General features: G+C 52.7%; 1 protein-coding gene across 1 annotated transcript in view; it reads right to left on the bottom strand.

The window, feature by feature from the left end:
• LOC123766585 (phosphoribosylformylglycinamidine synthase) overlaps positions 1–17,372 on the bottom strand; it is a 452,541-nt gene that overhangs the window by 335,396 nt on the left and 99,773 nt on the right. Inside the window, exon 5 of the mRNA XM_069302853.1 lies at positions 2,722–2,858. Coding sequence (XP_069158954.1) covers positions 2,722–2,858 — 137 coding nt within the window. The remainder of the gene's footprint in view (positions 1–2,721; positions 2,859–17,372) is intronic.

Raw genomic sequence — 17,372 nt, 5'->3', positions numbered from 1 at the left:
CGTACACATGTGCACACACACAGCAAACACATGTGCACACACACAGCATACACATGTGCACACACACAGCATACACATGTGCACACACACAGCATACACATGTGCACACACACAGCATACACATGTGCACACACAAAGCACACACATGTGCACACACACAGCATACACATACATTTTAAAAGAAAGGTACAAGTCGCCGACCAGTGGGCAGAGAGTACCACGCCGGCCAGGCAAAACAGACACAAAACTGCATCAAAAGGCCCACCTCAACAACAAAACCTCAAAGTCCCAGCACGACCACAACACGTGCGAAGACCCAAAAAGATCAGTCTGCAAGCCAGGAAGACCCTGGAACTCCAGAAGGCAGAACCGGGTCACACGAGGAAACAAAGCCCCTTGAACCCACAAAGGGGGCCCAAGAGGAAGAAACCTCTGGAACAAAACCAAAGAAACCCAAAATCGAACCAGGGGGAGCCCAAACCACCACATTTGCCGGCGGAGAACACTACAAAGGCAAAGCACAGCCCTCAGACAGAACCCCCAGGGAAATAGTCAAAACAGATCGAAAACCGAGGGACAAGGTGTGGGAGCAAGCATAACAGCCAGGGACACTGAGCCCAAACCCAAGGGCCCAGACCCAAAATAGACAAAAAGGGAAATCCGGTGTAAAATCAACACCCAAACAATCTCAGAGGAACAGGAAATGGGCAGATAACACCAGAAAAGCAAAGAAACGACAACAGGAGAATAAAACCCCCTGAAAAAACGTGAAAACTCGCCCAAGAAGCTCGCTTGCACACCCAGACGCCTGTAAACAAGCCGCAACGCCGCCCTGGTGGCCACGCCGGTAAACCGGCAGATGAAAATGGCTGCCAGACAGAGGGCTGTGACCGACGCTAAAGATACGAAAACACGCCAGCAAAAGTGGGAAGCAAGCAGACTGGATGGGTGATAAACTGCCGAAAAGCAGAAAACCCAGGCAGGGGCAAACCGCCCCAGAACTGCTAGCAAGCATCCCCCACAGCCCCGGGAACCAGCAACAGAGGCCCCGGGGCAGAGCCGTGCCTCCAAGCCCTCCGCCCTTAAAGAAAAGCAAGAGTCCATGGGAAAGGCAGAAAGAAAGAGCCGCTGGTAAGACCCAGAAGCCTTGGCAGGAGGAACAGGCTTGAAAACCTCCGTCCCCCAACCCGAAACGGGCCAGCCCCCGAAAACCACCCGTGTCTCGGCCCCAACTAAACCCCGACCCGACCCCGAAACCCACAGACAGTCCGGAGCCGGGTACAGGGAGGGAAAGGGGCGAACAGCACCTAACCAAAACAGGGTGGCCTCAGGGCATCTGAGTGGGAAACCAACCTAGCATGTTGCAGCAACCTGAAAACCCCTGCGACATGTACAATCACGGGGGCCTAGCAGAGGGCCGCCAAACACTACCAGTGGAACTATAGCCACACCAGGCAGACCCCCACCAGGCATAAAAATAAAAACAAAAGAAAAACCCCACAAAAGTACACCATCTCCAGAGGCAACAGGAACCGGTCGCCGCTTAGGGGGCAGGCTATGCAACACCTTGACGCCCTAACCAGCACAATACCAATCCCTACCCAGGGCCAAACAAGGGCCCCCAGCCCCAGTTGGCCCCAAGGGCGAGGCAAATGCCGAGCAGCAAGAACCTCTACGGGAATGGTTCCCGAACGCCCCAGGGAAGATAACCCTGTTACGCAAGGGCAGTACTCACTGGGCGCTTAGGGAAGTCGGCCACTAAGCGCATGCAGCCCCGGCACTGATGAGGTACTCCTGGCCACCGCACAACACAACACACGGCAGTGAACGCCACACAAGGCAAACACCGCCTAGGAAACTGAGGCCAGAGAAGCGTCTGTCCCGGTTGACATTAGCGAACGAACTGAAGCTTGGCAGCCGGCGCAGTAGGTCCGGGGCTCCCCCTCCCCCTCTCGGGGTGGGGAGGGCTGTGCGGATGATCGGTGGGGCAGTAAAGTGTGATGTTTGCTTGTTTGCTTGTTTCCTTGCGATTGTAGGGAGTTTCTACCTCTGTTCGGTTTTTTGTTTTAGTTTTTTACCCTGTGGGGTTTGTTATGCCTACCTTTTTGGGTGCCTAACCTCGGTCGATGGCAGATAAGAAAACCCCAACCACAAAGGGGTTTGCCATGGCCATTGCTCCCTGAAACCTCTCTGAAGGGGCCAGGTTCTGGCGCTGGTCCCTGGTAGGTCTGAACTCCTTAGCTAATGTCCCAGTCTAATATAACATACATTAGCCCGATAAGCTCCAGGGAGCCGTAGGGGCTCCCCACAGAAAACTATTTTAAGATTCACACAAAGTAAACAAACAAAGCAGCAACCAATTCAAAACTGTCTATCCAGTAGCGAGGTCATACACTCATTAACAGTTGAGCACCACTTGGTGGCAGACCCATAGAAGCTGCCAGCTATCAATGTCATCACCACCACCAACACCTGGGAAACAGGAAATGAGTCCAGGAAGGACATCCCCTCCCCCTCCTCACCAAAAAGAGGAGTTGCATTACACTCAATGATGGTAGTCACTAAAATGAGCACTTCTGCAGCAACTGCTGCTAGCCATCTACAATGGCTGTCATTAAGAAATTTTACAGAAAAGGATACTAGTATTTCAGTACATATCAATTATAAACACAGTATACAATGAAATTTCTGTTCACAAATTGCCATAACCTCAAGACATACCTTAAAAAACCAATGTCTTGAATGCTCAGAGTTTGATTGTGCCAGATCAAAAAGCTCCACAGTGGTTGGGTTTCGCTGTACACTCGTCTTGAACAGTTCTGTGTAGTAATCTATATCCCATTTATCAAAAGCCAGACCTGTAATCAAAGATGGACTCATTTATACTGAATAAGCAAAGTTTAAGCAAGATGATAATGAAAACGTTAATACATTGTCCATTTTATGATGGCTTCTATACTGGTAATGTGCAAGATGAACTACAAAAGCAACTGTACACTGACATGTAATCAGATGAGCAAAATTTGTCACTGTAGAATGGGGGGGGGGATGAATTGTGGGGGATCCCTTTCAACACTAACACCTTAACATGTGCAGTAATTATCTTTTGTATAATAATAATAATAATAATAATAATAATAATAATAATAATAATAAATAATTTATTTAGGAAAAGTACATGTATAGATGCAGAGTTACAAACATACTGTTGGATTTAGAAATAGAGCTAGTACATATAATACCTAAAGCCACTAATACGCATAGCATTTCAAGCAAGCGTTTGTGTATAGAAGAAACGTTTATAAAAGCACAGAACAAATGCACAAGTGTTAAGTAAAGAAAAATGGGTAAATCTGGGAGGCAGATCACCTCCCACTATAGCACCATCTCACTACCTATGAGGCTTCATGGCTACCACAGATCACCTCCCACTATAGCACCATCTCACTACCTATGAGGCTTCATGGCTACCACAGATCACCTCCCACTATAGCACCATCTCACTACCTATGAGGCTTCATGGCTACCACAGATCACCTCCCACTATAGCACCATCTCACTACCTATGAGGCTTCATGGCTACCACAGATCACCTCCCACTATAGCACCATCTCACTACCTATGAGGCTTCATGGCTACCACAGATCACCTCCCACTATAGCACCATCTCACTACCTATGAGGCTTCATGGCTACCACAGATCACCTCCCACTATAGCACCATCTCACTACCTACGAGGCTTCATGGCTACCACAGATCACCTCCCACTATAGCACCATCTCACTACCTATGAGGCTTCATGGCTACCACAGATCACCTCCCACTATAGCACCATCTCACTACCTATGAGGCTTCATGGCTACCACAGATCACCTCCCACTATAGCACCATCTCACTACCTACGAGGCTTCATGGCTACCACAGATCACCTCCCACTATAGCACCATCTCACTACCTATGAGGCTTCATGGCTACCACAGATCACCTCCCACTATAGCACCATCTCACTACCTATGAGGCTTCATGGCTACCACAGATCACCTCCCACTATAGCACCATCTCACTACCTATGAGGCTTCATGGCTACCACAGATCACCTCCCACTATAGCACCATCTCACTACCTATGAGGCTTCATGGCTACCACATCCAACATCTAAGAACCAAAGCAGGTTGCCAAGGTGATGGTACAAACTGTTTCCTGTTAAAAGAAACCCATAGTTTTATAATCAATACAAAAAAAAATCAGCGTTGAATGTAATGAAACGCCATTTTCTGGGCGAGTCCCGGAGGCTCCCCCAAAGCTATCCCAGGCTGATATGCTAATGTCAGACTTTGGCATCAGTCATGTGTATGGAGTTCTTAGGCCTACCGGGGACCACAGCCAGAACTGGGCCCCCTCAGAGAGGCAAGGGAAGCAATGGCCTATAGAAACCCCCATGTGGTTGGAAGCATTCTATGTCTGTCATCGACCGGAACAGGCACCCAGAAAGGTAAGCGCTTCAAAACAAACCCCTATTCTGGTTAAAATTGCTACCAAAAGCCGAACTAGTGGATAGAACTCCCCAACAGAAAACAAGCAAACTAGTGCGATGTCACACGCCGCTGCGCCGCTGTCTGCGCAGCTCCCCCCTCCCCGGGAGGAGGAGGGGGGAGCCCCAGACCCTCCACGCCGGCTACCCACACCTCGGTTCTTGAGGCTGGATGTTAAAAACACAAAAAAAAACGCCGACCGGATGGAGGGAGGGATGTCGGGGAGCCTCCGGGACTCGCCCAGAAAATGGCGTTTCATTACATTCAACCCTGGTTTTCTGGGGGGAGCCCCGTTGGCTCCCCGGAGCTAACTACCCACAGACGGAAAAAGAGGGACTTGCCCGGGAGGCAGTCGTCACTCACTCCTCAACTCGAAGCCGAGACAACTGGCTGCAACCACCGACCCAAAGCAACACAGGCCCGACGGGGCCCAGGGACATTCACAAGGTAACGAGCAGCCAGGACCCTGTTCGACCGCCAAAATCCCCGCGCCCGAATATCAGACCAAGACATATTCCCAAAGACGGCAGCAAGAGCCGCGAACTTACGAACGTCATGGGCACGGAGATAGACCGCAGGCTGGCTGGACTTAATAACCCTGTGGACGACCTGGGAGACCCGAACCCGCGAACAGGGAAGAAGGTTAACCGGATCAACCCACAGCGCGTCCCCGGACACAGATGCCGTGGCGCGCAAATAACGGCGAAGCGCCGCAACCGAACACAAAACATGATGCACCCCCAGCCTGACCAACCAAGCATCAACCACCCATGGACCCCTCTGGAACACAGCAGTCTCATTCTTCACCAGAAAAGGAGACGGCTGCAAGCGAACAAAACAATCACCACGACCAAAAGAGCAGAAACCCCTGCGCCGGAGGAGAGCGTGAAGCTCCCCTACCCAACCCCCAGAGGCCAAAGCCAACAAGAAAGGTGCCTTGGAAAAACAATCCTGGACCGAAGGGGCCACAACGAAACGAGGAGACGAAAGGAAAGCGAGCACTGCCCAAAGATCAAGACGGCTCAGGCGACGCATGAGAAGGCCGGAGGTGAAACAATGCACGAGACAGCTTGCGAAACGGCGCAGACGTAACATTGATACCAAAGGCAAGCTGAAGCGGCTCCACCAATGCCGCACGATACGAGGCGACAGTGTTAGGCATAAGATGACGGTCCTGAAACAACCACAAGAGGAAGGACAAGACCACCCAAACAGACAAGGAACTAACACGACGAAGACGCAAAAAGAAACAGAAGGACCACCAGGAAACTTCATACTGCCGCCGAGAAGAAGCCCTCAGGTGGGACACCAACAAGGAGGCCACCTGATCACCACAGAGATGATGATAGACTAGTCAAAAAAACCCATACGCGAAGACTCGAGGAGAAGATCGAACCAGCCACGTGACGTACTGGCCCGATCTGCTGAAAGAGGTGGAGCCGCGGGAAAACCCTCGGGTTCGGACACCGAGCAACCAGCGCCTGAAACCAAGGCTGGGCCGGCCAAGGGCCAGAAGGACAACTCTCCCCTGGTAAGTCTCTAAGCGAGTCAGGACCTGGAGCAACAGCCGAACTGGGGGAAAGAGGTACAGGAACCCCCACCTCGACCAGTCTAGCCGAAAGGCGTCGACCCCGACAGCCTCGCGATCGGGGAAGGGCGCCGCGACCACGCCGACACGAAGAGATCCACCTCGGGGCGTCCGACCGTCTGGCAAAGCCAATGGAAGGACTCGTCGTCGACCGTACACTCCGTGGAGAGGGAACGAAGCGAGACAGGGCGTCGGCCAAGACGTTGGACACGCCCTGTACGTGAACCGCCAGGAGAGCCAAACCCCGAGAACTCAGCAGACGAGTCACCCGAAGAGACCAACCCCAAAGAGACAAGGACCGCATCGAACCCCCGCAGTTCAGGCAATGAACCACCGGAGAGCAGTCCGAATGGAGCCGAATCGTCGATCCGCGGGCCACCCGAATCCTCCCCAGAGCAAACCACACTGCCGCGAACTCCCGCACCATGCTGTGAGCTCGATGGAAGGATGGATCCCAACGCCCCTGGCCGGCCTGGTGAGCACTGGTCACAAAACCCCAGCCGAGAGACGACGCATCCGTGTACACATCGAGCGAGGGCTCGGGCAGGCGTCAAGGCACAGAACCCCGAAAACCCCGAAGAGGAAGCCGGTGACGCAGCAACTGACGCAAGGCCCCCGGGGGTCGAACTCTGCGATCGCGAGAGGCGGAAGGAGGAACCCCGAAGGAACCAGAACAGCCGTCGAAGCCAAACCCGACCCGGCGGGTAGACCACCATCGTGAAGTTCAGGCTCCCGCACAGCCCCTCGAGCAACCGCCAGGTGACCCAAGGGCCCTCCAGAAACAGACGAAGGCGGGACCGCAGCCGCAGGAGAGACTCCTGAGCGAGAGACAAGGAGGCAGTTCGAGAGTCCCAAACGAGACCCAGTCAAGTCCGAACCTGAGAGGGAACCAGATGGGACTTCCTCCAGTTCACCAAGAACCCGAACCTGGCGAGCTGGGAAAGAACCAAATCCCTGGCTAGCAAGCAAGCTGACTGGCTGGGAGCCCAAAGCAGCCAGTCGTCGAGGTAGGCCAACACCCGAACACCTAGGAGACGCAAACGAGCCACCACAACCCGTGTAAGGCGCGTGAACACGCGAGGTGCCAGGTTCAACCCGAACGGGAGACAACGAAAGCGGTAACTCAGACGCCCCACAACAAAACCGAGCCAGTCCCTGAACCGTGGATGAATCGGGACATGCCAATAAGCGTCCCGGAGGTCCAGGGACACCATCCAAGCTCCCGGCTCCAAGAGGAGCCGAACCTGAGACAGCGTAGTCATCCGAAAGGAGGGGCAATGAACCCAGGGGTTCAGACGGGACAAGTCCAGAATGAACCGCAGGTCCGCGCAGTCCCGTTTCGGAACCGGAAACAGACGGGTAACCCATCTGAGGGACAATGTTGTTTCGACGACGCCCAAGCGTACCCACTCCAAGACGACTCGACAGAGCGCAGGGGAAGAAACCTGCTCTGCCAGCCCCGACCCCCCTAAGGGGGGAGGGGCCACCCAACGCCACCGCGAGACACGACCCGAAAGGCCCACGAATCGTGGGACCAGGCACGAGTGAACAGTGCAAGCCGCCCCCCCATCGCTTGGGGGGGCGGCTTGCACTGTTCCAGCTCCACGTGGCTTGGAGCTCGGTGGAGCACTCGCCCCAGGGATGCCCTTCGTTTCCTCCCCACCCCTCCCAGGCGTCTTCCCTGGAACCCGGTATGTTGCGTCTCCTAGGCTTGCCCCTAGGGGCCAGGGTTCGTGACGCGCTCGGTCGTGCGTGTCCTGCCAGGCTCCCTGCAAGCGTCCTGGCGTCACCCTTGGTGGCAACGCCTCCTGGATGGGTTATTCAGTTGTCTTTGTCCCTAGGGCCCGACCCTAGGGGCCCACGCCAAGGTCGGCATCACCCACGTGGCATGGCGCTCCGTGGAGCGCTTGCCTTGGGTTGTGTTCCGCTTCCTACCTGTCCCTCTCCCTCTCGCCCACGGGCAGGAGGCGCCCTTGTGGCGGCGGTGCCCCGGTGGGTAGGCCCAAAGTAAGTAAGTAATTATCAAAAGAAGGCACCAAACCGGGAAGGCTATGTAGCACCATCATATACGCAACATAATCAGAGGGCGCTAAATATCACCAAGGATGCCAATACGAGAACAAAAACGCATAAGGCGAACGATATCAAAAGTATCCGAGTCACCAAAAATTCTATCGAGGGACAGGTGACCGCGAGGGGCGGTCGGAAAGCAAGACACACGCTCGTCCTGGAAGTCAGGACATTCAAGAAGGACATGCACGACCGTAAGAGGGACAATGCAACTAGGACAATAAGGAGCAGGGCGGAGCTCCATCAAGTGACCATGGGTTAAGCGAGTATGGCCAATACGCAACCTCGCCAGAGCTGTTTCCCACCGCCGGTTACGGTGGAAGGAGGACGGCCACGAGGAAACACAACATTTAAGAGTACGTAGCTTGTTACCAGTAACAGACAACCAAGAAGCCTGCCAACGGGTAAGGACTGAGGAATGGATAACCGGGTAAAAGTCGGAATACGGAATGCCTTTACGAGAGATGGGACAAGAGCGGACAGCTTCCTTAGCGGCAGCATCCGCACGCTCATTTAAAGACACACCAATATGGCTGGGAACCCAACAAAACTCAACTGACTTAAATTTACTGTGAACGAGAAACAGCCAATGCTGGATCTCGACAACTACTGGATGAACCGGATTAAAGCACCCGAGAGCCATGAGGGCACTACGAGAGTCAACAACAACCACAAAGGAAGACTGACAACGAGAAAGCAGGAGACGAAGAGCATAGAGAATAGCATAAAGTTCCGCTGTAAAGATGCTAGTCTCCGGAGGCAAGCGACACATATAAGTGCGATCAGGAAAAACAACAGAGTAGCCAACACCGTCCGCTGACTTAGACCCATCGGTGAAGACAGAAACGGAGCGGGAGTGAGAAGAAAAGTGCTCGAGGAAAAGGCGTTTTAGAACCGTAGGAGGGGTAAAAGCTTTAGTGATACGGGTCAAGGAAGTACAAAACCGCGGAAGAGGGACCCTCCACGGGAGCAAAGAAGGAACAACACGAGGAGAAACATCAGAAATACGAACGGAGAGAGAATCCTGTAGGCGAGATAACCGGACAGAAAGAGGGAGGTGGTGAAGAGGAACAGGAACCGCAGGAGGGGTAAAAGTTAAAGCACGACAGAGGCGAGAGGAAGGATGTTGCAAGGACCGCGCAAGATAGCGAAGACAGTAGCGATCACGTCGGTCCTGGAGAGACAGGAAGCCAGTGTCAACATATAAGCTAAGGATGGGAGTCGAACGAAAGGCACCAGAACTGAGGCGCAACCCAGTATGGTGCAAAGCATCAAGACGGCGAAGAGTAGGAGGAGAAGCAGACGAGTAAGCAGGGCAACCATAATCGAGCTTAGACAGGACGAGAGAGGAATGTAAAGCAAGGAGAGTGCGCCTATCTGCCCCCCAAGAAGTATGGGACAAGACCCGAAGGAGGGTAAGGGCCTTAGAGCACTCAACACGGAGGTAAGAGATATGGGGAGACCAAGACAAACGAGTGTCAAGGAATAACCCCAAAAGCTTCGCGGAATCTTTGTATTCAAGGGGATGACCATAAAGTGACAAAGAGGGACGAAGAACAACCCGTTTCCGCGTAAAAGTCATGGCACAAGTCTTGGAAGTAGAGAACTTGAAGCCATGACCTGTGGCCCAAGACGACACGGCATCAATTGCAAGTTGAAGCCGGCGTTGAAGGAGAGGCGAATCATCACCCTGACAACAAAGGGTAAGATCATCGACATAGAGAGCGGAGAAGACACCAGAAGGAAGAGAGGAAAGAAGACCATTGAGGGCAACAAGAAAAAGAGTAGTGCTCAGAACACTACCCTGGGGCACACCTTCGTATTGCTGAAAAGAGGGAGAGAGAGCGGTACCAAGGCGCACCCGAAAGGAACGACGAGAGAGGAAGCTGCGGAGAAAGAGAGGGAGATGACCACGAAGGCCAAAAGAATGAAGTTGAGATAGGATATGATAACGCCAAGTGGTGTCGTAAGCCTTTTCTAGGTCAAAAAGGACGGCAACAACGGAGGTCTTCGCAGCAAAAGCAGTACGAATATAGACCTCCAAGTTCACCAGGACATCTGTCGTGCTGCGGCACTTGCGGAAACCAAATTGAGAAGGGGAGAGGAGGTGATGGTGTTCCAGGAACCACATCAGACGAACGTTAACCATACGTTCAAAGAGTTTGTAGACACAACTTGTGAGAGCAATAGGGCGAAAGTCCTTAGGGGAAGTACCCAGAGACCCGGGGTTGCGAACAGGGAGGACAACGGCATCGAGCCAGTCCTCAGGGACTGACGACGACTCCCAGATCCGATTATACAGACTCAGTAAATACTGAGACGTGCTCGGAGGGAGATGGCGAAGCATCTCATAATGAATACCATCGGAGCCCGCCGCCGTAGAACCGCAGAGGGCCAGGGCAGAACGAAGTTCAGAGAGAGAGAAGGGATCATTATAGGGAAGCTGAAGATGAGTGCAGAAATCTAAAGGACGAGACTCAAGGACAGGTTTACGAAGAAGGAAAGATTGGGGAAGATGAAGACCAGAGCTAACAGAAGAAAAGTGGGAACCCAGTACGGAAGCGACCTGCAACGGGTCCGCCACAAGAGTATCATGGAGGTGAAGGACCGGTGAAACATCGGGAACGAACTTACTCGCTATCTTGCGGATACGCTTCCAGATCTGGGCCAGAGGGGTCTCGGACGTAATTGTTGAGACATAAGATGCCCAACATTCACGTTTAGCCGTACGGATGGCCCTACGGGCCACCGCACTCGCTTTCCGAAAGAAAAGAAAAGAATCGGTCGTCTGCCTACGGCGGTGCCTCTTCCAGGCTGCACACTTACAACGGACAGCCCGAGCACAGTCCGCATTCCACAAGGGAACGCACTTCCGTGGACCCCGAGAGGAAGAGCGAGGAATAGAGCGGAGGGCAGCGTTGAAGACTGTCATGAAAAAGGAGGAGAGCGCGAGAGAGAGGCAGAAGGGAGAGGTCAGGGAGAGCAGCACTGAGGGTAAATAGGGTCCAGTCTGCCTTAGCAAACTGCCACCTAGGGAAAGAGAGGGAAGGGCGAAAAGAGAAAAAGGAAACAAGGATGGGGAAATGATCACTTCCATGGAGGTCATCAAGAACCCGCCACGTGAAATCTAAGTAAAGAGAAGAAGAGCAGAGAGAAAGATCAAGACAAGAAAGGGTGCGAGTCCGAGAGTCGAAATGAGTGGGCTCACCAGAATTCAGAAGAGACAGGGAAGAAGAGAGGAGAAACGGCTCAAGGAGGCGACCCCGGGTATTCGTCAGAACGTCACCCCAAAGAGAATGACGACAATTGAAGTCACCCAGCAGGAGCACAGGCTCCGGTAAGGAGTCCAGGAGGTGTTTCAAATCAGGAAGAGAGAGCGGGACACTCGGGGGGAGATAAATGGAACAAACTGTGTACCATTTCCCCACAAAGATACGAGCAGCAGAACAATGGAGAGGCGAAGGAAAAAGTAAAGGAACAAAGGGAACATCAGCCCGAATCAAGAGAGCAGAAGAATTAGAAGCCCCAGCAATGGCTGGGGGGGGGGGGAGAGAAAGGAATAGCCACGAAAACGACCAGGACGAGCACCAAGCATTGGCTCCTGGAGACAGACACAAAGGGGCGAAAACCGCGAAATCAGAAGTTGGAGTTCGAGGAAATTGGCGTAATAACCTCGAACGTTCCATTGAAGAATGGACAACGACGAGAAGAGAAAGGACAAAAACAGAGAACAAGGAAGAAACAAAGGCGAAAGAGCAACAGAGCACGTTAAAGAATATCAGGGTCGGGATCAGGGTCAGCAAAGTCAGGGTTAGGGGGCATGGGTAAACTGAGCAAAGACGGAGGGAAGGAAACGGGAGAACAGATCAGAGGTGGGCGGGCAGGGTATGGAGGAGGAGGAGACAACGGAGAGGAGCCGTCAAGGACAGCAGCAGGAGGAGGGGGAGTAGAAAGAGGGGAGCGCACCCCAGCAAGAGCAGCAACCGAAAGGGAAGCAGGGGCCAAAGAAACCTCCATAGCAGGAACAGGGGGCGCAAGCACTGAAACGGGAGGGGAAGGAGCAACAGAGCCAGAAGGAGGAGCTGAGGAAGAAAGCGAAGCCTTCTTACCCGCCGGGGAAGAGGAAGGAGAGGAGCCAGGCTTACGCTTCTGACTTAAAGAGACCGGTGTCCCAGCAACTACGTACCGGGCAACGGATTCCAGTGTCTCAACAGGAGAAGCCGAACGAGAGCACACACGACGGCCGTTAGGAGAGCGATGGACATCCGCCCGCACCGACAGGCGGTGGGGAGAGCCGATAGATGGAGGAAGAGGATGAGAAGGAGGATCGGAGGGGGACGAGGAAGAAGACACAGAAGACACGACAGACCGGGTAGAAGGAAGGGGAACCCCAGACAGAGGACCAGGAGGAGGATCCTTCGGGAGAGAACCCAAAGGAACAGAGGAGGGGGCAGTGGGCGCATCAGGGTCCAAGGCCCGGAAACGGTTGTGAGTCTGAGGAAGGCGGGAAGGACGAGGAGAGGAAGAGCGCAACATGCGAGCATAAGAGATATTAGCATAAGGCGGGAGCCGGCGAACCTGGCGCCTCGCCTCAGGAAAAGATAAACGCTCCCGGTGCTTCAGGTTGAGGACGGCTGCCTCAAGCTTGTAATGGACACACGCACGGGAGAAGGTAGGATGGGCCTCACCGCAGTTGAGGCAACGAGCCTGGGGAGAGGTGCACTCCGACTTAGAGTGACCTTCGCCACCACACAAAGGACAGAGAGAGACAGTCCCGGAGCAGCGGAGGGCACCATGCCCAAACCTCCAGCACTTGTTGCAGAGCCGAGGAGAAGGAATGTACTCCTGGACAGAGCACCTGGCACCAGCAAGAATGACAGAGGGTGGAAGGGTCCTACCATCATAGGTAATCTTCACAACCCGGAGGGGTTGACTGCGACTACCACGAGGGGGACGAGTAAACGTGTCCACCTGGAGAATAGAATGGCCCTGGGCAGCGAGGATATGTCGAATATCGTCGTGGCAGTCGCGCAGGTCCCGAACACCAGTTGCAACATGGGGCGGGAGCAAAATAGTGCCAACACTGGCATTCAACTGAGCGTTCTTCGAGACCCGAACGGGGGTCTCGCCAAGGCAGGATAAGGCAGCCAAGCGGGAAGCAGCATCCTGAGAAGGAGCAGCAACGACACGTGTACCGAGACGAGTGGGGTTGAAAGTAATGGAGGCATCCACGGAATCAATGAGATGTCGATGGAGGGAGAAATTGTCAGGAGGCGCAGAATCAAGAGGGAGGAGATCAAAATATTTGGCCCACGAAGCGGGACCAAACAAGGCTTGATAGGTAGCAGAACTGGAAGGAATCGAGCGAGGGCGGCCGTGACGAGGACGGCGGTGAGAACCCCCAGAGAGAGAGGGGTTAAAAGGCGCAGTAGTTACAACTAGAGAAGGAGCCGCGCCAGGGGACGAGGTAGTCACCACTGGGGGCTTGGGGCTCGACCCAACCACAGAGGAGGGAGGGGAGCCAGGGGAAGGAGTCAGAGAGGCCAAAGGAGGAGCAAGGTCGGGGCCCAATGCAGCGGAGGCTACAGAGCCTGGTCTTCCAATACGGACCGACTCGGGGGCTTGGTCGCCCACCCCACGAGCCTGAGAAGGTAAGCCAGAAGCAGCCGAAACAGGGGTTATCATTTTGACGAAAAGAAGAATTCACTCACGAATGTGCCCCCACACCCACCATGGAGCCACAATTAGAGGCAGGACACCCAACAAGAAGCTATCACCGATCTTGTCGGGGCCTCCTAGGGGTGCGTCGTGAGTATACGCCCCACAAACGCCACCTTAAGAAACCGACAGTCCGTCGAGATCGGGTTCAGTGACGAAGTGGGGATTGACAATAAAAGGTTCCCCTCGCTCTCGACGTCGGGTACTGCAGTTCTACGGGTGCATGAGTATGCCTCCTCAAGCACCCGGGCGTCAAAATAGAAGAAGTCCATGGAAGAACCAGAACGAGGAAAAGGTCGGCAGGAAACGGCAAGCAGATAGGAGAAGAGGGGGGAGAAAAACGAAACAGAAGGAAAAGGAAAAGGTGCCCAGCAGAATTGGAGAGGACGGCAGCAGGAGCACAAGGCTAGAAAAGGACAGAGGACTGTCCTAAGGAGCATCACACTCCAGCAGCCGCCCACGAAGCCCCCACACGGCGACAACGAGCTGAGCGGGGAGGGGGGGGGTAGGCCCAAAGCTTTCTTGCTAAAGGCTGCCTTTGCGTCAGCCGGTGTCGCCCGGCATGTTCTTCCTCAGAGGTTTGTCTGGGCGGTGTAGCCCAGCTTGTTCGTCCCAGTTGTTTGTCCGTCCGGTGTTGCTCGGTTTTGTCCGTAACTAGGCGTTTGTCTGGCTGGTGTAGCCCAGCCTGTTCGTACCTAGGCATTTGTCAGGCTGGTGTAGCCCAGCCTGTTTGTACCTAGACGTTTTGTCTGGCTGGTGTAGCCCAGCCTGTTCGTACCTAGACGTTTGTCTGGCTGGTGTAGCCCAGCCTGTTTGTACCTAGACGTTTGTCTGGCCGGTGTAGCCCAGCTTGTTCGTCACAGCTGTTTGTCTGGCCGGTGTAGCCCGGTCTGTTCGTACCCAGTCGTCTGGGATGGCCGGTGCTTCCCGGGTTGTTCGTACCAGTCGTTTGGGCTGGCCGGTGTATCCCGGTTTGTTTGTCCCCAGATGTTCGCTTGCCCGGTGTCCCACGTTATGATCGCCCCAGCCACTTGGCCTGCCCGGGGTAGCCCGGCCTGTTTGATCCATGACGTCTTGTCCACACGGTGTAGCCGCCTGTTGTTCCCACACGTACACATTCCCTCCCGTTTCCCTGTCCTGTCCTACTCCAGCGCAGGCACATGCCGTCGTGCGATCTGTCCGCTTGGGTGGGCTATGCTATGTTATTATCGTTTAAGTTTTCTAAATCAATTTATTGCATTGTTCAGCTTTCAGTTATGCCTTGTATTTACTTACTATTCCTCTTCCAGCATTATAACAGTGTCCATTGCTGTGGGATACTCAATTTTGTTTCACTTTAGAGAATATTAATGCTTTAGGCTAGCCAATCTCCCTTGATTAGTACTGGTTTAATAACCATTCCATCCCTTGAACATTACAGTTTTACGATATCCAACCCATACCATGCATATATTACTGTTTAACCTACCATCCTATCCCTCGATTAATCCCGCTTTAAGCTACCAAGTCTTCCCATGATTATCACTTTCTTTATTTGTTCAGCTTATATACAAGTACATTATATTATGGTCTTATTCTATTATTAGAATATAATATTCCCCTCCCATTCTCACTGTTCTGTTCTACTCCTCCAGGGTAGGCACATGCCGTAGAGCGGTCTGTCGGCTTGGGTGAGCTACGCCATGTTATCATTTATTTATGTTTTCCTAAATTACTTTAATACTTTGTTCAGCTTTCAGTTATGCCTTGTATTTACTTACTAATCCTGTTGCAGCGTTAAAGCAGTGTCCATTGCTGTGGGATACGCAAATAATTGTGTTTTCACTTTTGAGACTTATTGTTTTAATCTAGACCAACTATTCCATGAATATGTACTGTTTAATTAGCCAATCTATCCCATGAATATTACAGTTTTAATCTATCCAAACTATACCATGCATATATTACTGTTTAATCTAACCATCATATACCTTGTATAGTCCTGCTTTAATCTACCCAAATTATCCATGATTCACTGTTTACTCTTATTTGTTCAGCTTAAATACAAGTATATTATAATACGGTCTTAATCTATTTACTTGTTCAGTTTCAGTTTGTCCTGTATTTACTCCGCTATTTATTCTCTGTTTTCTAGCACAGCTTAAGCCTCATGCCTCCCTTGCTGTTTTGGCCTCGATATGTTATTTATATTATTTAAGTTTTCTAAAATTAATTTGTCCAGCTTCAGTTATGCCCGGTATTTACTTAATAACACTGTTGCAGTGTTCAAGCAGTGTCCTTTTCTATTGGGATACTCAAATAATTTTGCTTTTCATTTTTGAGATTAATATTGTTTGAATTCTTCCAAACTATACCACGAATAATACTGTCTTAATATAAACAAACTATACAATGAATAATACGGTCTTAATATAACCAAACTATACCATGATTATACTGTTCAATCTATCCATGAATATTACTCTTTTAATCTATTTAACTACTCGGCTTTTATTACATTGGCTTTTATTACAATAGCATTGGCTATCTGTCCGGTATTCTCAATCACTATGGACACTGAACTTTACCTTTGCTTTTGTCTACTTGTGTGACGGTTGCTGGTGCGGCAGCTGGGTCTCCCTGCCTGCTTTTTTCCCGTTAGTCCTACCGATGCTTACTTTTTTATTTTCCGCAGTGGCGAGAAGCCGGATCATGCAGCAACTGCAACACGGAAGAGGGCTCGGGCAGCATCGCACGAGGACAACAGCGCAGTGGTGGGAGGACGCAGCCAGCCTGGGCCAGGACGAAACCCGTCCGTCTCGCCTCCCCCTCCTCGAGGGCCTCCGCGGGCGGCTCTGATGTGGACGGCAACCATACTTCCCAGAGGCCCCCTGCCGGTAAAGCGGCAGGTGGCACAGCGTCGCAGCCTCCACCCCTTTCGGCCGACGATTGGACGACGCTGCAGGCGCCCATTGCGCAGGCTCGGGGGCCCTCTCATGTCGCAAGCCTTCTGGGCATGGGGACCACCGAGGCTGACCCTGCCATGGCTGCTACAGCCGCCCTGCCCCCCTTCACCGACCGTCGCCCGCGGGCCAGGGCCAGGGGGCATAAGTCGAGGCGACCTGCGAGCTCCTCCAGTCTGTCCTCCTTCCTTCCCAGTTCGGTAGCGTAGTTGCCCTGCCACCCTGAGGTTTTCCCTTGCAGCCAGCGGGCACTCGCCCTTCCTTCTGGGGGGGGGAAAGGTCTGGCCTGCTGGCCTGCGGGGTGGGGGTGCAGCGCCCGTCCCCAAGTGTTCCGCTGTTCGCAGCTACTACTTTGACTTAACTTTACTACTTAAGTCAGGACATTCTTTCTCCTTATTCCTTGGTGGCTCGGCCTCTGGCCTGGGGTTATTTTCTTCTCCAAATTCATATCAGGCTTCCCCAGTCTATGTAATTTTCTGCCGCCTGATTATTTCCAGCTAGGGTTTCCATTATGTTATGTTG

The sequence above is a fragment of the Procambarus clarkii genome, chromosome 5, assembly GCF_040958095.1.
Source record: "Procambarus clarkii isolate CNS0578487 chromosome 5, FALCON_Pclarkii_2.0, whole genome shotgun sequence".
Taxonomy (NCBI): Eukaryota; Metazoa; Arthropoda; class Malacostraca; order Decapoda; family Cambaridae; genus Procambarus; species Procambarus clarkii.
Note: the sequence above shows the minus strand (reverse complement) of the source record. Positions and strands in the feature narration are given on the sequence as shown.